The sequence below is a fragment of the Triticum dicoccoides genome, chromosome 2B (genome assembly GCF_002162155.2).
Source record: "Triticum dicoccoides isolate Atlit2015 ecotype Zavitan chromosome 2B, WEW_v2.0, whole genome shotgun sequence".
Taxonomy (NCBI): Eukaryota; Viridiplantae; Streptophyta; class Magnoliopsida; order Poales; family Poaceae; genus Triticum; species Triticum dicoccoides.
Window position 1 is genome coordinate 429,117,019 of NC_041383.1, and position 24,161 is coordinate 429,141,179.

At 44.4% G+C, this 24,161-nt stretch overlaps 1 protein-coding gene across 1 annotated transcript in view; it reads right to left on the reverse strand.

Moving 5' to 3' along the window:
• Positions 1 to 2,513, reverse strand: part of LOC119364056 — a 4,495-nt gene extending 1,982 nt beyond the window's left edge. Inside the window, exons 1-3 of the mRNA XM_037629459.1 lie at positions 2,339 to 2,513; positions 2,096 to 2,209; positions 950 to 1,054 (exon numbers count right to left, since the gene is read on the reverse strand). Of these exons, the coding sequence (XP_037485356.1) occupies positions 950 to 1,054; positions 2,096 to 2,209; positions 2,339 to 2,450 (331 nt within the window). The 5' untranslated portion in view covers positions 2,451 to 2,513. The remainder of the gene's footprint in view (positions 1 to 949; positions 1,055 to 2,095; positions 2,210 to 2,338) is intronic.
• Positions 2,514 to 24,161: the final 21,648 nt, after the last annotated feature.

Consider the following 24,161-nt stretch of genomic DNA (forward strand, 5'->3'; position numbering starts at 1 on the left):
GCTGTGGTTTCGGTTAATTTGAACAGATCAGAAGATCCCGTGGAGACCTCGGATGTGCAAAGTAATACAGGCAATCTGCCATCTCACTAAATATGGGAAAACAGACAACTTTCAATAGTTGCCTTGCTACTACGCCCCTGGCCACACACAGCATGTGATTATAGAGAACAAGATAAGCCCAAGGTGCCGTTTAAATTCACCTGTGATGTTTCGTACATGGATACATTTATGTAGTTGAAAAAAAAACTTGTAGTTGTGCGAAAATAAGAGTGTCCCATTACACGAGGAGGTCATGTGGTAAAAATTTATTTTGATCGTGTATGATGTAGCCAGTTGGCACAGCACCTAGCTTCTAAGCACTTGCACAAGCTCTACCAGAAGGCACATGACTGACCACAATCGCACGCTTCCCTGACCTTCAGTCCGTAATGCGATTTAATATGTATCTTGATCTGATACTGCTAGTATGTGTGATATCATAAACTTAATTCTTTCAGATATATAAGTTTGCTTGGTGCACTGTGGTGATTAAGGGGCTGTTTGGTTTCCAGCCACATATTGCCACACTCTGCCACACCTCACCTTAGGCAAGTTTGACCAAGTTAGGTGGGTGTCTGGTTCTAGCCACACCTAAGGCAAGAATTTTTTTATGAGCAGTGAACCCCACATGTCATAGACACAAAAAGTGTGGCAAGATTCCCTTAGGCAAGCCAAAGTGTGACTAACAATTTAAGCAACTCAAGTTCGGCAAGTGCGGCAAAAAATAATGTGGCAACATAAGGCAAACATAGTCATAATCCAAACAGCCCCTAAATCCATAAGAACAATGAGGAATTGAACACTATAGACAAATTTGACTTGAGGAAAACTGCAAACGTGAGTCACTGAAAGATGTTAAGTATGAAAAGAAACATAAGTCAATATATGATTGTGCAATATAATGACCAACCTTGTATTCGGCCAAGAACAGCTCCACTTGCTAGCCCACCAACAACAGAATTCATGAGGTCATCAGGTGTTGTAGCTCGAGCATCTCTTGCAAGTTCACATGCACCTAAGTATCAAAAGAGTATGTGCTTTGCAAGTTTACTCCAACATGCTATTTGTTACCACGATTAATTCACATGAGCAAACTAACATTCCAAAGTAGAGAAAAAGAAAAGAAGTCACGAAACTGTGCAAGCGTGCAATACCATGGGAACTGGCGCTAGTATGGGCCACTTTGCTGTTTAAATTAGCTTGTAGCTATATATTTAACTTGCATCCTTAAAGCAAGACTCGAGCCAGCAGGTGAAACTTGTATATAGCCAACTAAAGATCAAGACATACACCATATTCGATGACTTAAAGTAAGTACATTCATCATGCCAACCAATAGAAGCTGAACCCGCAAAAACAACACTATTCCCAGAACACATATAGGGCCGTGGCTACATCCTACTTCAACATATAAACAGCCATTTACACAATTCCCAGCGATATTAAGCAGTAAATCCCTGGGCACATTCTTTCACTAGTCAAGTGCTGGCAGTAATAAACATATCCTGCTGTGAGCAATGTGCTGCAAGATTATAGCTGCCAGCCTGCCACGTTGTCTATGTGATTACTCATGAGCAAAGACCTTAGATCTTGTGATCAAAATATCCAAGAACAAAAAAAGGTTGCTTCAATAGAGTGATTTACATTACGTGCAATTTTACGCGATGATAATGAAGTGAAAAACAGACTAAGATAATCAAATACTACTTGGCACTCCTTGATATAAGAAGGCCTTGGGTATATTTGAGTTTTTACTATGGTTAGGGCACAACATTTTGCAAACCGTTCATAGCATGGGCAGGGGCAGAGCAGGCACCATATTCAAATTTCCCACCATAAATGACTGGAAAATTCATTAAAACCATAATCCCCGTAATTCAATGGTAAAAGGGTGCATTTCCAGTATCTCAAATGGTGCACTAGAAACAGGAAAAGCATTCCACCGCCGCATCATGATACCATCTACACTAAATGTTCCACGCAGCAACATCAAAAGTTGATTCAGTTCATCTCGAAGTTGCAATCAAGGCAACGAATCTGATGCCTCGGGCCTCACCTCCGTAGCATCCGGCCACGATGGAGAGGTTAGCCGCATATGTAGCGGCAGCGCGGATCGGGCCAAGGCGCGCCCTGTGCCGCGACAGCAGCCCGAACCCAGCTCCGGCAACACCTGCCAAGCAACCAGGTCAACGAACTCAACAGATCAGAGATATCTCCCGAAAGTGAACGAAATCCACGACAAGTTCCTGACTCCAACGGAGGCGGAAGTGAAAACGAGGGACAGGTGAGGGCGGCTCACCGGCGGCCACGACGGGGACCAAGATCCGCTCCTTCCAGTCGGCAGAGAATGGCGCTGCTGCTTCCAGCGTCCCTGCGCCGGGGTCCTCGCCGTCGCCGGCCGGAGTAGACATTCGTGGTGCTGTGGTCGGGCTTGGCGTCGAAGTGACTGAACAGAGCTCGGGCTGAGTGCACGGAGGGCCCAATATCGGGTGACCCCTTCGGTGAGCCGAAATATCCGGTTGATGGGCTCTCTCGCTTCTCCGCTATCGCCGCTATTGGGCTTTTATATTTAGAAACATTACAACCGTGCACTATTTCAGCCCTCTCAGGCCATCAACATTTTCAATCGGATTTGGACTTGTGTGAGTTTTGACCATTAGATCTCTTTTCATTCGCGCCTGGGCTTTTGTTGTCGCACTGTTCACGCTACATCGGCTGGGCCGCTGCTCTGGCAACAAAATTCCCGGTCTGCTGTTAATCGGGCCTATTGGGCCTCGAGTCAGCCATAAGTTTTTTTTCGAATTGGAGAAAAAGGCATCTGTCACACGCTCCACGGAGGCCTTGCCAGGCGCGATGGCAAGGGGCGGCGACGGCGCAGCGAACCATCGCATGTGGTTCGGATTCCACTAGCCGGGGATTGAGGAAGCGTTAATGGCAATGGGTGCGCCGCGCTCACCTCAGCCAGTAATTGCAGGCCCGTTATCATGGCGTTCCTTGCTCTTCCTCTACTCCTCCCTGCTTTCCATATAATCTCTACCATCCCAACGATCCCGTTGTTCCTTCCTCACCCTCCTCCATACTTCGGCAAATACTGTCCCAGGCAGCCATGGCTGACCGATTAGGTTGCTGTGGTTCTGGCAGTCCTTTCTCCTACATCGCATCTGTCTAGGTGGTGAGTGGTGACGGCGGCAGTGGCATATCCATCTCCTCGATACCTTCCTCTTTTTCTACGTGTGATGAACGCGCCCGCTGGAGCGAGCAGGCTGCCAGGGAGACAGGGCGAGGGAGGGAGCACGATCTCCCCGTTCAGAAGGCTGCGAAGGCACCGCAAGGAGTTGCGCCCCTGCATCATGGAGGTGGCGCATGAGGAGGATGGATGCAAGCGCTCCAATTCTAGGTATCCAAATTCCAGTAAAAACTAGCAGCACACGTGGCCACGAAGTATCCGTGTTGATTAGATGATTCTGTTGGATATATGGGTATTAAATTGACGCTGCATTTTTTGTCTTCAGTTCCTTCAGTTTATGCCTGAAAATTCCTGCATATTGTGCTTGTATTTCATCCTAAATCTTATTTCCCTTTTTTCAAAATTAGTACATACAACCAGTATCAATATGAATGTGAATGAAGGTCCTCATGGATCCTCTCATAGATGGTCTAAGGTCCGACAAGGCTTTAGTGTTGTAACCATTTTGTACTCCCTCCGTTTTTATTTACTCTGCATATTAGAGTTGACTAAAGTCAAACTTAGTAAACTTTGACCAAGTTTATAAAAAACAATATAGACATTTATCATAATAAATCTATGCGATGTAAAAGTACATCTAACAATAAATCTAATGTTGTTGGTTTGTTATTGTATATCTTAATATTTTTGTTAATAAACTTGGTCAAAGTTTGTAAAGCTTGACTTTGACCAAAGCTAATATGCGAACTAAATAAAAACGGAGGGAGTACTTAAGTTTTTCCTTGATTTCTTAATGGATAACAAACAAAGCTCTTGCTTGTTCTGCAGAAAATAGACCAGTGAGCCGAAGAGGTCAAGTTTCCCTGTAGTACTTCTCTTTTCATGTGTTTGACCTGTTAAGATCTGTAATGATGGACATGCTAATCTCCAGGAAGTGGGCATGTAAGAACAACGAAAGAACTTGCCTTCTGGTATTAGTTAACTGTGGTATTTTTCTCGAATATAGTTAACTGTGGTATTGCCATATCCATTCAGTTCTCATGTTTAAAGGCTGTAGAATGCTTATTTTGCGTAGAGGTGCCATTTGATTGAGAAGAGGAAACCAAGAATGGAGAGTACCATTTATTTACTTGAGATCGTAGATACTAAATTGTTTGTTCAGTGTACTTCTAACATAGCTTGACATTTCATCCACGTACATCGATGTTTTTGGGTTCTGCAGTAAATCGCTGAACTTATTGATTGTAGGGCCATATATTTGTCTCGTTTATTTCCCTCTTTTGGTTTTCAGGTAGTAACAATTCATATGCAGTCTAGCTTGTAGTCTGGATTTTTATTTCCCCTCACTTTCTTTTGCTGAAGGAAAGCCTAGATTTGCAGAAACATAGCCTTTGAATCATCCACTTGACAACATGCAAACCTTTTTTATATTTTATATGAACCTCAAGTAGTTTCTATGATGTACTTTCAGTATTTACAATATGCTCTTTTACTTACCATATGCCCCTTTCCTGCATTTTTTTCTCTGCAGCAGATTACGTTAGTAAAAGCAAACCAATGGCTATATATGCAGGGGTCATCAAACTATCAAGTATCTTACATTATGTTGTTGTATATATCGTCGTCCGTAGTTATCTTCCACTGAATCACGTGGAATATTTTTAGATATATTGTGTAGTACTACATGAAGGTAATGCATTAGGTACCACTGTTTTTTGCTCTCTAATTTGTGAGTGGATGTGTTTTTACTGGGTTACATAATCCGAATGTCATTTTCTCAATGTCCTGCCAAGCTATCACACACAAAATATTACTCCCTCCGTCCCAAATTAAGTGACTTAACTTTGTACTAACTTTGTACTAAACTTAGTACAAACTTGAGTCACTTATTTTGGGACGGAGGAGTATTAAATTTCGCAAGCTAGCCTCAGTCATACAATTATGTCTTGTGGGTGCGTGCGTTTTTACCGGGTTACAGAATCCGAATCTGACAAGTTAGCCTCAGTAACACAATTATTTGTTTTCCTGCTAGATGGTGGCATATAACACTGTTATCTATGGCTTGCTTAAGGAAGGCAATGTTAGGTAAGGCATGCAGTGTATCCATGGAATGTTGCAACAATGGATTGTGGGTGATGGGTTTGCATTTCTTATGTTGATTCTGAACTTCTCATGTTTTACAAATGATGTTTCTCTATGATACTCAGATTAGATTCAGAAAGCATGCATCAATGGAATGTTGCAACAATGGATTGTGGGTGATGGGTTTGCATTTCTTATGTTGATTCTAAACTTCTCATGTTTTACAAATGATGTTCTTCTATGATACTCAGATTAGATTCAGAAAGCATGCATTAGTTGTTAATAAGTAACCAATATCGTCATCCTCCAGATGAACAATTAATGCCTTGATGTGCACTTAACCCAATAGCCATGGTGCCTTAGTATAATATTCCTAAATTTATACTTACCAAGCATTACTTGTTTGCTTTCTGCAGGAGAAAGGCAAGGTCAAAAACTTTCCATGAGCACCTAAGATTTCATTTGTTTCATTAATTACGACTATCACCATTGATGTGTGTCATTGACACTAGAAAAGTTGCATCAATTCTGTCTTTAACGTATATTACAAGAAACAATTGGATATCATATTCTGAAAGACGTTGACGCTGAGAAGGAGTTGTAGGTGGCACCAGTGAAGTAAAAAGTGTTAAGAATGGCGAGCACAAGAGCAATTGAAGAATGCCAAAACCTGTGAGCCACCCTAAGGACTAATCCATGTTCACGATAGGAGAGGAAAGGCTAAGATACTAAGAGCCACAACCTTCTAGAAACTGGTACAATTATGTTTGGGATACTTTTATTATTTTATCCTCAATATGTCAAATTTGAATTTTGTTGCGGCCTGATGTTTGATTTACCATAAGGTAATTGCTACATGAATTAAAACAACACTAGCTATAAGTGTATCCATTGTCATATTGACCTATAATTCGAGGTGAGCACCAACATCATTATTGATGTTTATTGAATAACATTTATGTTGATATTTGTATGTTGATCTTTGCACTTTTAGTCAGATCTCTTTTAAATTATTGAATTACAATGGTCTGCAAAGGGATCAAAGCCATGCTCCCTACCCAATACACACAACCCATATGAGTCATTTATAGATGCCTTCGGCACCGGTGTAGATCATGGAGCTCTTTTGCTGGGTCATGGAAGTAGGGTTTAGGGTTTGTAACCCCGGCAAATATAGTACATACAAACATTTCAATAAAACCGTCTAATTCTTAGGTGGAATCTGTACACCGCCATAATATGTTAGGTAGCATGTTGACAAGTAATTCCCTCCATATATACGCATCAATCCCAAACATTATACCATAGAAACAGACGGGCGCAGCAACACGCGCCATCGATGATCTAGTAGAGCATCAAAACTGAGCCTAAAATGAGCCCTCTCATGCTATCGGTCTTTTTAACCGTTCGATTTCGCATCTGGGTGATTTCTTGCCGTCAGATCTTCCCTCATACACATTCACGACTTCTCGCACCATTAGATGTCTAGGCCATCTGTTGGAGTTGTGTCGAATATAGTGTACAAGGTAGGTTACAGTTGGACTTGTAGTTATATTGTGTTTACATAGGATATGGAGTCGTGTCCTAGTAGGACACTTGTATCCTAGGCCTCTCATATATAGCGGTGGTAGACACACGATGTAACCTATGCCAACATAATAGCATCGGAACGCAGGGGAAGCCGGCGGCATGTGCCGGTGTCCAGGGCGACCGGGTGCGATATTGTAGCGGTGTCATGGGGCGGAGCGTCCATAGTCAGGCCCCGGGGATGTAGCCAAATCGGTGAACCTCGTTAACAAATCTCGGTGTCGTGCTCGTGTGATTGCTTGGTCCTCGGATGATCAACGGTATGCCTCAGATTTATTCTAACAAGTGATATCATGAGCAAGGTTGAAGAGGTCCGGGAGGCAGTCGGGTTGATCTAGAGGCGAAGATATCGTGGAAAAATCAATCGTTGGCGAGATCGGAAGAAATGACACGGTGTCACGATCGCGTGGAACAACCCCGAGTGGATACGTACTTGGAGTCAGCGAGGTTGGGAGGTGGCCTACGGCAACGCGGCTGGGCCAAGCAGGTGCGGTCCAGCAGGGACGCGAGCAGGCAGCCCAAGCGGCGAAAGGATGCGTGCAAGGACGGCTGAGCGTCGACTCGATCGGTCGCGTCGTGCAGATTTTAGCGATATGTGGTGCAATCGGAAACAGCAAGAAAGGCATCATGGAAGATTTGTTTTGGACCAAAAGAGGACCGAGTCCTCGTGCGACACGGACGGAGGCAATCAGATCGAATCGAGCAAAGAGAAAATCAGCATTGGTTCGTGCCTAGCAGGTAGAATATCGAAGCAGCAGGCCAAAAGAGTTGTGGTGAAGCATCAAGTGCCAGTACAGGAGCTCTCGTGAGTAGCAAGATTCAATTAATCTTTGATCTAGTGTTTCTGCTGCTTGCACACGAGAAGTGTACCAGGGAAGTTTGTGCTTTGCTAAGTGCACCCGGATTGCAGGGCATCATATTTGGAATCTTGGATATATTTCTTTCACAGGGTCAGCCATACAAAGAATCATAACGCCAACGGGTACCTGGTTTGAGGTGGAGAAGTTCAATGGAACTGAAAACCTTGGGTTATGGTAGACATGGGTGAAAGATTGTTGGCGCGACAGGGATGCTTGAAGGAGTTGTGAAAAGTCATGATAGCTATGATGGAATTATCATGTGATGGATGGAAATTCATGGAAGATGATTTGAGAGCCTCGAGCGTGTCATGCAGCCAGACAAGGTCTGGCTGGGTCGGATTGGATAGTCTGACGGATCGACGTAAGTCGGTAGGTACAGAAGACGGTGGTGGGATCGGCGATGATGACGTAGGAGCGTGATGCTGATGGTGACCGACTTCTGGGGTGTGGAAACACGTGGCGCAGGCCTAAGGGCTTGTGTGGTTTCGACAAGACTATGGCGCGGGATTGATTCAAGGTGGTGTATACACGAAGCTTGAAGTCGATGAGGCGTAGGGGTGGACTGATCATCTACCATGGAGTCATGTTGAAGGTGGAGCTGGAGTCTGGAAGACTTCACTCGATGCTGATTGAGGGGCTATGGCGTAAGAGCTCAGAGAGTCAAAGCCTATTTCAGCGGAAAAAGCGAGTGACATGTAGTTCGGGCTGGAGCCCAGTGGTCTGATGGAAGCGTGAAACTCATCATCGGCCGGTGATGATCGGTGGTACTCTACAGTGGGGGTTGAGTGGTGTGGGTTCGCGACCCTTGAGACTCGACCGGGACAGTGGAGGCTCGACGCGGTAATAGCGGCGAGGCGTGCGATATGCACGGGACATGGAGACGGGCCAGGGCTCTAGTGGTCATACATGTGGTGAGACAACTGCGAATTTGACTCGGGATGACTACAAGCAATGGTGAAATTCCTTCAAGTTTCAGACAGGCGGTCAAGAAAGGAGCGGTGATGTTGAGTTTAGGTAACTCTTATGTGTGACACCCAATATGTGAGTTGTTCACTTTCACGCAGGTCAGTGATCAGTGTGTGACGGCGTTGGGCTTATTCTCTGGAATTTGGGAGCACAAACTAGAGTAATGTGGAACTTAATTTTGCTCGAGTGTTGACATGGTCAAGAAAAGAAGGGACTACAAGTTGCAGGTGGAGTCACATGGAGTCTTTGGAGTAGCAGCGATACTCATGGGATAAGCTCAAGTCCAATGTACATGGAAGTTGACGCATTGGCGAATTCAAGGTGGTGGAGAATATTTGCCAAGGTGGAGTTTGTTGGAGTTGTGTCGAATATAGTGTACAAGGTAGGTTAGAGTTGGACTTGTAGTTGTATTGTGTTTAGATAGGATATGGAGTCGTGTCCTAGTAGGACACTTGTATCCTAGGCCTCTCATATATAGCGGGGGTAGACACACGATGTAACCTATGCCAACATAATAGCACCGGAATGCAGGGGATGACGGCGGCATGTGCCGGTGTCCAGGGCGACCGGGTGCGGTATTGTAGTGGTGTCATGGGGAGGAGCGCCCATAGTCAGGCCCCGGGGATGTAGCCATGTCGGTGAACCTCGTTAACAAATCTCGGTGTCATGCTCGTGTGATTGCTTGGTCCTCGGATGATCAACGGTATGCCTCGGATTTATTCTAACAAGTGATATCATGAGCAAGGTTGAAGAGGTCCGGGAGGCAGACGGGTTGATCTAGAGGCGAAGATATCGTGGAAAAATCAATCGTTGGCGAGATTGGAAGAAACGACACGGTGTCACGATCGCGTGGAACAACCCCGAGTGGATACGTACTTGGAGTTAGCGAGGTTGGGACGTGGCCTACGGCAACGCAGCTGGGTCAAGCATGTGTGGTCCAGCAGGGATGCGAGCAGGCAGCCCAAGCGGCGAAAGGATGCGTGCAAGGACGGCTGAGCGTCGACTCGATCGGTCGCGGTGTGCAGATTTTAGCGATATGTGATGCAATCGGAAACAACAAGAAAGGCATCATGGCAGATTTGTTTTGGACCAAAAGAGGACCGAGTCCTCGTGCGACACGGACGGAGGTAGTCAGATCGAATCGAGCAAAGAGAAAATCAGCATTGGTTCGTGCCTAGCAGGTAGAATATTGAAGCAACAGTCCAAAAGAGTTGTGGTGAAGCATCAAGTGCCAGTACAGGAGCTCTCGTGAGTAGCAAGATTCAATTAATCTTTGATCTGGTGTTTCTGCTGCTTGCACACGAGAAGTGTACTAGGGAAGTTTGTGCTTTGCTAAGTGCACCCGGGTTGCAGGGCATCGTATTTGGAAGCTTGGATATATTTCTTTCACAGGGTCAGCCATACAAAGAATCATGACGCCAACGGGTACCTGGTTTGACGTGGAGAAGTTCAATGGAAATGAAAACCTTGGGTTATGGTAGACATGGGTGAAAGATTGTTGGCGTGATAGGGATGCTTGAAGGAGTTGCGAAAAGTCATGATAGCTATGATGGAATTATCATGTGATGGATGGAAATTCATGGAAGATGATTTGAGAGCCTCGAGCGTGTCATGCAGCCGGACAAGGTCTAGCTGGGTCAGATTGGATAGTCTGACTGATCGACGTAAGTCGGTTGGTACAGAAGACGGTGGTGGGAACGGCGACAATGACATATGAGTGTGATGCTGATGGTGACCGAGTTCCGGGGCGTGGAAACACGTGGCGCAGGCCTGAGGGCTTGTGTGGTTTCGACAAGACTATGGCGCGGGATTGATTCAAGGTGGTGTATACACGGAGCTTGAAGTCGATGAGGAGTAGGGGTGGACTGATCATCTACCATGGAGTCATGTTGAAGGTGGATCTGGAGTCTGGAAGACTTCACTCGATGCTGATTGAGGGGCTACGACATAAGAGCTCAGAGAGTCGAAGCCTATTTCAGCGGAAAAAGCGAGTGACATGTAGTTCGAACTGGAGCCCAGGGGTCTGATGGAAGCGTGAAACTCATCATCGGCCGGTGATGATTGGTCGTACTCTGCGGTGGGGGTTGAGTGGTGTGGGTTCGCGACCCTTGAGACTCGACCGGGACAGTGGAGGCTCGATGCGGTAATAGCGGCGAGGCGTGCGATATGCACGGGACATGGAGACAGGCCAGGGCTCTAGTGGTCATACATGTGGTGAGACAACTGCGAATTTGACTCGGGATGACTACAAGCAATGGTGAAATTCCTTCAAGTGTCAGACAGGCGGTCAAGAAAGGAGGGGTGATGTTGAGTTTAGGTAACTCTTATGTGTGACACCCAATATGTGAGTTGTTCACTTTCACGCAGGTCAGTGATCAGTGTGTGACGGCGTTGGGCTTATTCTCTGGAAGTTGGGAGCGCAAACTAGAGTAATGTGGAACTTAATTTTGCTCGAGTGTTGACGTGGTCAAGAAAAGAAGGGACTACAAGTTGCAGGTGGAGTCACATGGAGTCTTTGGAGTAGCAGCGATACTCATGGGATAAGCTCAAGTCCAATGTACATGGAAGTTTGACGCATTGATGAATTCAAGGTGGTGGAGAATATTTGCCAAGGTGGAGTTTGTTGGAGTTGTGTCGAATATAGTGTACAAGGTAGGTTAGAGTTGGACTTGTAGTTGTATTGTGTTTAGATAGGATATGGAGTCGTGTCCTAGTCAGACACTTGTATCCTAGGCCTCTCATATATAGCGGGGGTAGACACACGATGTAACCTATGCCAACATAATAGCACCGGAATGCAGGGGAAGCCGGCGGCATGTGCCGGTGTTTAGGGTGACCGGGTGCGGTATTGTAGTGGTGTCATGGGGAGGAGCACCCATAGTCAGGCCCCGGGGATGTAGCCATATCGGTGAACCTCGTTAACAAATCTCGGTGTCATGCTCGTGTGATTGCTTGGTCCTCGGATGATCAACGGTATGCCTCGGATTTATTCTAACACCATCCATTGTCTAGATCGAACCGTTTTCAGCCGTCGGAACTGATTTGTGCAATCGTTTTCCTGCTGTCCTAAGAGCAACTCTAGCAGACCCTGCAAAACCACGACCTGCATAAGTGTTTTATGGGCTGAGAAAAACGGATTATAAGGGTCGATTTTAGTTGCAGCCGAACAGAACCCGTATAATCCACCCGTAAAAAAAATTCTCTAAATATACCATCTTCTTCCTCACGCCCTTCCCATCTCGACCTTCGTCCTCTTGGCGTGTGCGTGTCCTGCCTCTGTGACCATCTCCTCATGCTCGCCAGCGAGAGTGACCGGGCCGAGTGCCGACTGCAGCAGCAGACGGCCGCAGCGCGCGGGCGGAGGCCAAGGCCGTCGGGGAAGCACGGGCGGCGGGCGACGGTCGAACTCCTCTATTCGCTAGCTACACACGCATCCATTAAGCTGCTAGCTAGCTGATCCATTCGAATCGATTCGGCTGGCTAGCTAGCTAGCTAGCTCCTCGTCGAGAGAACTGCAGGCCGGCTCGGCGGACGACCGGCAGGCGGGCTTGGCGGATGGGGCGGACGGCTGGCGGGCGCGGCAGTGAGGGCCGACGCTGCAGCCGAGGCATGCGCCGGTGGCCGGGGACAGGCGGACGGGAGCGAGCCATGAAGTTTCCGTTGGCAGTTGGACTCCCACCAACGATCTTTCACGTATACAGGTCGTCCTCGGGTCGTCTCCGAAATCCTTATTTTCATGGGTTCGGCCGGGATGTTTGCGGTGCGCCTTAAAAAAGTTTACGGGTTGGGGTGGTTTACGGGTTCTATTCTGGTCATTTTTTCGCCTAAAACTGTAAGCTGGCGGTTATTTTGCAGTTTCGTGCATTTTCCGGGGTCTACTAGAGTTGCTCTAAGGGACGCTTTTCCGGCTGCAAAAGCGGAGTATCGTAGTTGATTGGGCTCTTCGGCCGAGGGAACTGGCCCATTAGGTTGGGCGTTTGTGTTGTTTATGTGGATAGCCGATGTTTTCGATCTCATCAGCCAATGTTTTCATCTCATCAGGAAAAAGGAGCCCTAAAAAATCAACAAAAAGGAAAAGGAAGGTGACGATTCTGTCGGCCCAGTGAGAACCAAGGTACCACAGGCCACCTGCCTACGGCCCGGGAGAGGCCACTTGGCCCAAATCACATGGTAGCCCACCAATGGGCAGCACGAGCCAGCAGCCTCGTGAGGGCCTTGCCTCGCGGGAGGGCACTTCTTCGCAAAGGACTTCACCTACTCCACGATCACTACAGGCAGCCTCGTGAGCCCCCCCTCCCGAGGGGCCATGCGGGGCAGATGCCGCCCGTCATGTGGGTGACACCAATAAAGTAGGCGTCAGCCAGCACGGCCAAGACAGTTTCCCCTTTGGTGCTAGGGGAGCACTTGTGCCAACCAAGCTTTAAAATATTGGATATCGGGTTCGTATCGGTTTGGCAGCGACATATGGGATGTCGGATATCAGGTGATATATCGGACGATATGTAGATATACCATAGAAAATACATGTAGTTGTTTTCATTATTCTTGTTAAAAACATTTATTTATAGTAATACAAAATGTTCAATGTCAATACTTTAACATAACACTTCTAGATTCCTAGTTTATTAAATTGTTGATTAAGAAACTATTAAAGAAATATTCACAAAATATGTACTCTATGAATTAAAAAATACGACTTTGATAATCTATCATGAAGTCATAAATTCGTAATTTTATTTCACTACTTTCTAATAAAGAATTGTTGTCATGTACATATCGTCATATATCGGTGGGCATATCGGGCTAGATATCGGCCATATTGGGCTAGATATCGGTCCATATCGGATGCTATGTTTGAAAATGATATTTATAAAATGATATGTTATGTTTATATCGGCAGGGGCCTAAAAGAGATATATCAGCCTAGATATTAGTCGTATCGGCCGATATTTAAAAGCTTGGTGCCAACCGGCCCCCAAAGCAAGTCCCAAGGGTTTCCCCTTTGGTGATAGAGGAACAAGATGGTGGCGCGGCAGGATGGAGGTCAGCAGGGAGCCCCTGACGCGTCATGGATAACACCTTTTGTAGGCGAAGACCACATTTCGTCGGGAGAAGCACCGGTGCCTGCCCCCTTTCAAATGTCATCCCGCGGTAGCCCTTTCCCGCTCATATTTTTGGGGAAGAGGCCCAAGGCATCTATATAAGGGGCAGTGCGGCCACCATACCGGAGGATCGACTAATTATCTCTTGCCTAAACCCTAGCGCCATTACTAGCACTCTCGAACTCAGGCTCATATTGTAGGTCCAGGAGCACTGTCCATAAGCAAATACAACCAAGCAGGAGTAAGGTATTATACCGCAAGGTAGGCTGAACCTGGGTAGCTCTCTGTGTCCTCGCCATGCCTAGCTCGTAGCTTCGTAGATGCAAAGCTAGTCCCCCAGAGCTCAAACCATGGTTTTGGGAGGATTTCCTGTGGATCAGAATCAATCCCCCGACATTTGGCACGCCAGGTAGGGGGCTTGGTTTTTGCGCCTCAAGCTACAGCTCTGCTATGGCCGATGACTGATACGTCTCCAATGTATCTATAATTTTTGATTGTTCCATGCTATTATATTACCCGTTTTGGATGTTTATGGGCTTTACTCTACACTTTTATATCATTTTTAGGACTAACCTACTAACCGGAGACCCAACCCAAATTGATGTTTTCTTGCCTATTTCAGTGTTTCGAAGAAAAGGAATATCAAACGGAGTCCAAACGGAACGAAACCTTCGGGAGAGTTATTTTTGGAACGGAAGCAATCCAGGAGACTTGGAGTATACATCAGGGAAGCAACGAGGAAGCCACGAGGCAGGGAAGCGTGCCCCCACCCTTGTGAGCCCCTCGTGGCTCCATTGACCGACTTCTTTCGCCTATATATGTCCATATACCCTAAAAACATCGAGCAGCACCATAGATCGGGAGTTCTGCCGCCGCAAGCCACTATAGCCACCAAAAAGCAGTCGGGACCCTGTTTCGACACCCTGCCGGAGGGGGGATCCCTCACCGGTGGCCATCTTCATCATCCCGGCGCTCTCCATGATGAGGAGGGAGTAGTTCACCCTCGGGGCTAAGGGTATGTACCAGTAGCTATGTGTTTGATCTCTCTCTCTCTCTCTCATGTTCTTGATTCGGCACGATCTTGATGTATCACGAGCTTTGCTATTATAGTTGGATCTTATGATGTTTCTCCCCCTCCACTCTCCTGTAATGAATTGAGTTTTCCCTTTGAAGTTATCTTATCGGATTGAGTCTTTAAGGATTTGAGAACACTTGATGTATGTCTTGCATGTGCTTATCTGTGGTGACAATGGGATATCACGTGATCTACTTGATGTATGTTTTGGTGATCAACTTGCGGGTTCAGTGACCTTGTGAACTTATGCATAGGGGTGGTTAGCACACGTTTTTGTCTTGACTCTCCGGTAGAAACTTTGGGGCACTCTTTGAAGTTCTTTGTGTTGGTTGAATAGATGAATATGAGATTGTGTGATGCATATCATATAATCATACCCACAGATACTTGAGGTGACATCGGAGTATCTAGGTGAAATTGGGGTTTTGGTTGATTTGTGTCTTAAGGTGTTATTCTAGTACGAACTCTAGGATAGATCGAACGGAAAGAATAGCTTCATGTTATTTTACTACGGACTCTTGAATAGATCAATCAGAAAGAATAACTTTGAGGTGGTTTCGTACCCTACCATAATCTCTTCGTTTGTTCTCCGCTATTAGTGACTTTGGAGTGACTCTTTGTTGCATGTTGAGGGATAGTTATACGATCCAATTATGTTATGATTTTTGAGAGAACTTGCACTAGTGAAAGTATGAACCCTAGGCCTTGTTTCAATGCATTGCAATACCGTTTGTGCTCACTTTTATCATTAGTTACCTTGCTGTTTTTATATTTTCAGATTACAAAAACCTATATCTACCATCCATATTGCACTTGTATCACCATCTCTTCGCCGAACTAGTGCACCTATACAATTTACCATTGTATTGGGTGTGTTGGGGACACAAGAGACTCTTTGTTATTTGGTTGCAGGGTTGTTTGAGAGAGACCATATTCATCATACGCCTCCCACGGATTGATAAACCTTAGGTCATCCACTTGAGGGAAATTTGCTACTGTCCTACAAACCTCTGCACTTGGAGGCCCAACAACGTCTACAAGAAGAAAGTTGTGTAGTAGACATCAAGCTCTTTTCTGGCGCCATTGTCGGAGAGTTGAGTGCTTGAAGGTATATCTTTAGATCTTGCAATCGAATCTTTTAGTTTCTTGTTTTATCACTAGTTTAGTCTATAAAAGAAAACTACAAAAAATGGAATTTAGTTGGCCTCATATGCTTCATCTTTTTAATATCTTTCGTGAGAATGATGGAAAGGAAAATTGTGTTCAAGTGCTAGAAGAAGAAATCCATAAAATGTTTGGCACTAAATCTTTCTATGATGAGCATGATTGCAATGTTGTTAGTACGAATTCTTTGAATATCCATGATGCTAATGATATGCAAAGCCACAAGCTTGGGGATTCTATGTTTGATGAATATGATATTTTTAGTCCCCCAAGTTTTGATGTGCAAATTTATTATGATGAAAGCATGCCTCCTATCTATGATGATTATTGTGATGACACGTATGCTCTAAAGAATAAAGATAACCATGAAACTTGTCATCATGATTTTAATTTTCAATTGGATTATGCTTCACATGATAGTTATTTTGTTAAGTTTGCTCCCACTACTATTCATGAGAAGAAATTTGCTTATGTGGAGAGTAATAAAAATTCTATGCTTGTAGATCATGAAAATAATGCTTTATCTGATAGTTATATTGTTGAATTCATTCATGATGCTACTGAAAATTATTATGAGGGAGGAACATATGCTTGTTGGAATTGCAATAATATCAAGTTTCCTCTCTATGTGCTTAAAATCTTGAAGTTATGCTTGTTTTGCCTTCCTATGCTAGTTGATTATTGTTCCCATAAGTTGTTTTCTCACAAAATCCCTATGTATAGGAAGTGGGTTAGACTTAAATGTGCTAGTAATTTCTTCACGATGCCCTCTTTATTTTTCAATTCTTATCTTTTATGTGAGCATCATTGAAACCATCATGCCTAGCTAGGGGCGTTAAACGATAGCGCTTATTGGGAGACAACCCAATTTTATTTTCGTTCTTTGCTTTTTGATCCTGTTTAGTAATAAATAATTCATCTAGCTTCTGGTTATATGTGGTTTTATGTTTTAATTAGTTTTTGTGCCAAGTAGAACCTTTGGGAAGACTTGGGTGAAGTCTTTGCGATCTTGCTGTAAAAAACAGAATTTTTTGCGCTCACGAGATTAGCTGCCATGTTTTACTGGAGAGTGATTTTAAGTTGATTCTTTTTGCAGATAATTAGTAGACAAATTTCTCAGGTAAACCAATTTATTTAAGAATTTTTTGGAGTTACATAAGTATTGGAATTATACAGATTACTACAGCCTGTTCTGTTTTTGACAGATTCTGTTTTCTATGCGTTGATTGCTTATTTTGATGAATCTATGAGTAGTATCGGAGGGTATGAACCATAGAGAAGTTGGAATACAGTAGGTTTAACACCAATATGAATTTAGAATGAGTTAATAACAGTACCTAAGTGGTGGTTTTATTTTCTTATACTAACGGAGGTTACGCGTTTTCTGTTGAGTTTTGTGTTGTGAAGTTTTCAAGTTTTGGGTAAAGATTCGATGGACTATGGAATAAGGAGTGGCAAGAGCCTAAGCTTGGGGATGCCCAAGGCACCCCAAGGTAATATTCAAGGACAATCAAGAGCCTATGCTTGGGGATGCCCCGGATGGCATCCCCTCTTTCGTCTTCGTCTATCGGTAACTTTACTTGGAGCTATATTTTTATTCGCCACATGATGTGTGTTTTGCTTGGAGCGTCTTGTATGATATGATTCTTTGATTTTTAGTTTACCACAATCATACTTTCTGTACACACCTTTTTGGAGAGACACACATGATTCGGAATTTGTTAGAATACTCTATGTGCTTCACTTATATCTTTTGAGCTAGGCAGTTTTGTTCTATGTGCTTCACTTCTATCTTTTAGAGCATGGCGGTGGCTTAATTTTGAAGAAATTGTTGATCTCTCATGCTTCACTTATATTATTTTGAGAGTCTTTTAGAACAGCATGGTATTTGCTATGGTTATAAAATTGGTCCTAGAATGATGGGCATCCAAGTTGGGTATAATAAAAACTATCATAGGAAGTGAATTGAATACTATGATCAATTTGATGCTTGATAATTGTTTTGAGATATAAAGGTGGTAATGTTAGAGTCATGCTAGTTGGGTAATTATGAAATTGAGAAATACTTGTGTTGAAGTTGGCAAGTCTCGTAGCATGCACGTATGGTAAAAGTTGTGTAACAAATTTGTTGCATGGGTGCTCTTTTGATTGCCTTCCTTATGAGTGGAGGTCGGGGGCGCACGATGGTTAACTCCTACCAACCTCCCCCCTAGGAGCATGCGTAGTAGTACTTTGCTTCGAGGGCTAATAAAACTTTTGCAATAACTATATGAGTTCTTTATGACTAATGTGAGTCCATGGATTATACGCACTCTTACCCTTCCATAATTGCTAGCCTCTACGGTACCGCGCATTGCCCGTTCTCACCTTGAGAGTTGGTGCAAACTTCGTCGGTGCATCCAAACCCCGTGATAGGATACGCTCTATCACACATAAACCTCCTTATATCTTCCTCAAAACAGCCACCATACCTACCTATTATGGCATTTTCATAGCCATTCCGAGATATATTGCCATGAAACTTTCCACCGTTCTGTTTATTATGCCACGTTTCATCATTGTCATATTGCTTTTGCATGATCATATCGTTGACAATGTATTTGTGGCAAAGCCGCCATGCATAATTTTTCATACATGTCACTCTTGATTCATTTCCCATCCTGGTACACTGCCGGAGGCATTCATATAGAGTCATATCTTGTTCTAGTATCGAGTTGTAATTCTTGAGTTGTAAATAAATAAAAGTGTGATGATCATCATTATTAGAGCATTGTCCCTTAAAAAAAGGCCCAATAAAAAAAGAATGGCCAAAGAAAAAAAGGGAAAGGCCCAAAAAAAGGAGGGGACAATGTTACTATCCTTTTCCACACTTGTGCTTCAAAGTAGCACCATGCTCTTCATGTTAGAGAGTCTCTTATGTTGTCACTTTCATATACTAGTGGGAATTTTTCATTATAGAACTTGGCTTGTATATTCCAACGATGGGCTTCCTCAAATGCCCTAGGTCTTCATGAGCAAGCAAGTTGGATGCACACCCGCTTAGTTCCTTTTGTTGAGCTTTCATACATTTATAGCTCTAGTGCATCCGTTGCATGGAAATCCCTACTCCTCATGTTGACATCAATTGATGGGAATCTCCATAGCCCGTTGATTAGCCTCGTCAATATGAGACTTTCTCCTTTTTTGTCTTCTCCACATAACCTCCATCATCATATTCTATTCCACCCATAGTGTTATATCCATGGCTCACGCTCATGTATTGCATGAGAGTTGAAAAAGCTGAAGCGCGTTAAAAAGTATGAACCAATTGTTTGGCTTAAACCGGGGTTGTGCATGACGGGAGTATTTTGTGTAATGAAAATGAAGCATAGCCTAACTATATGATTTTGTAGGGATGAACTTTCTTTAGCCATGTTATTTTGAGAAGACATGATTGCCTTGTTAGTATGCTTGAAGTATTACTATTTCTTATGTCAATATGAACTTTTATTTTGAATCATTTTGGATCTGAACATTCATGCCACAATAAAGAAAATTATATTGCGAATTATGCTAGGTAGCATTCCACATCAAAAATTCTGTTTTTATCATTTACCTACTCAAGGACGAGCAGGAATTAAGCTTGGCGATGCTTGATACATCTCCAACGTATCTATAATTTTTGATTGTTCCATGCTATTATATTACCCATTTTGGATGTTTATAGGCTTTACTCTACACTTTTATATCATTTTTAGGACTAACCTACTAACCGGAGGCCCATCCCAAATTGTTGTTTTCTTGCCTATTTCAGTGTTTCAAAGAAAAGGAATATCAAACGGAGTCCAAACGAAATGGAACATTCGGGAGCGTTATTTTTGGAACGGAAGCAATCCAGGAGACTTGGAGTATACGTCAGGGAAGCGACAAGGAAGCCACGAGGCAGGGAGGCGCGCCCTACCCCCTGGGCGCAACCCCACCCTCGTGGGCCCCTTGTGGCTCCCCTGACCGACTTCTTTCACCTATATATGTCCATATACCCTAAAAACATCGAGGAGCACCATAGATCGAGAGTTCCACCGCCGCAAGCCTTTGTAGCCACCAAAAACCAATCGGGACCCTATTCCAGCACCCTGCCAGAGGGGGGATCCCTCACCGGTGGCCATCTTCATCATCCCGGCACTCTCCATGACGAGGCGGGAGTAGTTCACCCTCGGGGCTGAGGGTATGTACCAGTAGCTATGTGTTTGATCTCTCTCTCTCTCGTGTTCTTGATTCGGCACGATCTTGATGTATCACGAGCTTTGCTATTATAGTTGGATCTTATATGTTTCTCCCCCTATACTCTCTTGTAATGGATTGAGTTTTCTCTTTGAGTTATCTTATCGGATTGAGTCTTTAAGGATTTGAGAACACTTGATGTATGTCTGGCATGTGCTTATCTGTGGTGACAATGGGATATCACGTGATCTACTTGATGTATGTTTTGGTGATCAACTTGCGGGTTCAGTGACCTTGTGAACTTATGCATAGGGGTTGGCACACGTTTTCGTCTTGACTCTCCGGTAGAAACTTTGGGGCACTCTTTGAAGTTCTTTGTGTTGGTTGAATAGATGAATATGAGATTGTGTGATGCATATCATATAATCATACCCACGGATACTTGAGGTGACATTAGAGTATCTATGTGACATTAGGGTTTTGGTTGATTTGTGTCTTAAGGTGTTATTCTAGTACGAACTCTAGGATAGATCGAACGGAAAGAATAGCTTAGTTTTATTTTACTATGGACTCTTGAATAGATCGATCAGAAAGAATAATATTGAGGTGGTTTCATACCCTACCATAATCTCTTCGTTTGTTCTCCGCTATTAGTGATTTTGGACTGACTCTTTGTTGCATGTTGAGGGATAGTTATATGATCCAATTATGTTATGATTGTTGAGAGAACTTGCACTAGTGAAAGTATGAACCCTAGGCCTTGTTTCAACGCATTGCAATACCGTTTGTGCTCACTTTTATCATTAGTTACCTTGATGTTTTTATATTTTCAGATTACAAAAACCTATATCTACCATCCATATTGCACTTGTATCACCATCTCTTCGCCGAACTAGTGCACCTATACAATTTACCATTATATTGGGTGTGTTGGGGACACAAGAGACTCTTTGTTATTTGGTTGCAGGGTTGTTTGAGAGAGACCATCTTCATCCTACGCCTCCCACGGATTGGTAAACCTTAGGTCATCCACTTGAGGGAAATTTGCTACTGTTCTACAAACCTTTGCACTTGGAGGCCCAACAACGTCTACAAGAAGAAGGTTGTGTAGTAGACATCAATGACCGCGCTCGCTGAGCCCAACGTCGTGCCAACCACGTCCAGACGGAGCCCATCGTCGTCCCTTGCGTCCATCCTGCTCGTGTCGCCAACATGGGCGCGAAGCCGGAGGCGGAGACCTCTTCCGAGCACCCTTCGGTCGGGCAGCAACAGTCGCAGCAGCAGCAGCGCCGACCGCCCGCGCGCACGGCCGTGGCGATCTCGTTCACCCGCCGCGACCCACCGACACCGTAGGCTGCCCTCTACATGGCGCAGGAGGTGCCGCGCTACCGCCCCATCGACAACAGCTAGGATGTCTGGCTCGCCCGCATCATCGAGCTCATCAACGTTGTTGGCAATGCCCCGGTGCCATCTCGCTCCCTGCCGTCACGTGACGCGCCTCCTGCACCTCCTCCGTGCGATGATCGTGCGCCTTGTCACCGTCGGGAGGCGCTCGCCCGAGCCCTCCCATGGCTCCTCTCCGCCGCACGACGACGACCTGAGTTGCTAGATCATCCAGTGAACGCGCCTAGACACACGGGTGCTCCTCGAGAGGCAGAGTGACTGCTAGAACCGCACCATCCAGGAGGTCGAGGCTGCCGGGCGCCAGAACTGTGCCGCTCTCGCAGGCAGCAGCGTCTTGATACGTCTCCAACGTATCTATAATTTTTTATTGTTCCATGCTATTATATTACCCGTTTTGGATGTTTATGGGCTTTATTATACACTTTTATACCATTTTTGGGACTAACCTACTAACCGGAGGCCCAACCCAAATTGCTGTTTTTTTGCCTATTTTAGTGTTCTGAAGAAAAGGAATATCAAACGGAGTCCAAATGGAATGTAACCTTCGGGAGAGATCTTTTTTGAACAAACGCAATCCAGGGGACTTGGAGTGGATGTCAAGAAGCAGCCGAGGCGGCCAAGAGGGTCCAGGGTGCGCCCTAGGGGGGTGGGCATGCCCCCACCCTCGTGGGCCCCTCATGGCTCCCCTGACCGACTTCCTTCGCCTATATATACTTGCATACCCTGAAAACATCCAAGAGCACCACGAAACCCTATTTCCACCGCCGCAACCTTTTGTATCCGCGAGATCCCATCTTGGGGCCTTTTCTGGCGCTCCACCGGAGGGGGAATCAATCACGGAGGGCTTCTACATCATCGCCAAGGCCTCTCCGATGAGTTGTGAGTAGTTTACCATAGACCTTCGGTTCCATAGTTATTAGCTAGATGGCTTCTTCTCTCTCTTTGAATCTCAATACAATGTTCTCAATCTTCTTGGAGATCTATTCGATGTAACTCTTTTTGCGGTGTGTTTGTCGAGATCCGATGAATTGTGGGTTTATGATCAAGTTTATCTATGAGAAATATTTGAATCTCCTCTGAATTCTTTTATGTATGATTGGTCATCTTTGCAAGTCTCTTTGAATTATTAGTTTGGTTTGGCCTACTAGATTGATCTTTCTTGCAATGGGAGAAGTGCTTAGCTTTGGGTTCAATCATGCGGTGTCCTTTCCCAGTGACAACAGGGGCAGCAAGGCATGTATTGTATTGTTGCCATCGAGGATAAAAAGATGGGATTTATATCATATTGCTTGAGTTTATCCCTCTACATCATGTCATCTTGCCTAATGTGTTACTCTGTTCTTATGAACTTAATACTCTAGATGCATGCTGGATAGTGGTCGATGTGCGGAGTAATAGTAGTAGATGCAGGTAGGAGTCAGTCTACTTGTTGCGGACGTGATGCCTATATACATGATCATGCCTAGATATTCTCATAGCTATGCACTTTTCTATCAATTGCTTGACAGTAATTTGTTCACCCACCGTAATACTTATGCTATCTTGAGAGAAGCCACTAGTGAAACCTATGGCCTCCTGGTCTATTTTCTATCATATAAGTTTCCGATCTATCTTATTTTGCGATCTTTACTTTCCAATCTATATCATAAAAATACCAAAAATATTTATCTTATCTTATTATCTCTATTAGATCTCACTTTCGCAAGTTGCTGTGAAGGGATTTTAAACCCCTTTATCGCGTTGGTTGCGAGGTTCTTGTTTGTTTGTGTATGTACGAGGGACTTGCATGGAGCCTCCTACTGGATTGATACCTTGGTTCTCAAAAACCGAGGGAAATACTTACACTACTTTGCTGCATCACCCTTTCCTCTTCAAGGGAAAACCAACACAGTGCTCAAGAGGTAGCAAGAAGGATTTCTGGCGCCGTTGCCGGGGAGGTCTTCGCACAAGTCAAGACATACCAAGTACCCATCACAAACTCATCTCCCTCGCATTACATTATTTGCCATTTGCCTCTCGTTTTCCTCTCCCTCACTTCACCCTTGCCATTTTATTCGCCCTCTCTTTCCCGTTCGCCTCTCTTTTGCTTGCGTCTTGTGTGCCTGTTTCCCCTGATGGCCTTGCCTAAAAATGCTGATCTTCACCTTAGAAGGTTGGAAGAGATCGAAAGAAACGTTAGAAGCTTTATGACTTTACAATTTGAGCATAATAATTTCTTTAGAAACGAGCTTAAAGAACAAAAAAGCTTTATGGAATACATGAATAAAGAGCTTGATGATATGTCTAAGGAATTTTATGGTTTGAATTCTCAAATTACTCGTCTTGAAAAATCAATAGCCCAAATTTCTGATAAGCAAGCCACCTTAGTTAATAAGATGACTGCCAAACCAGAAGGGCTAGAGGGAAATAATGATGAAGATCTAAAAGTGATTGATGTGTATCCTATTAAATCTTTGTTTTACAATACGAATCTTGATAATGATGGGACTGGAGAT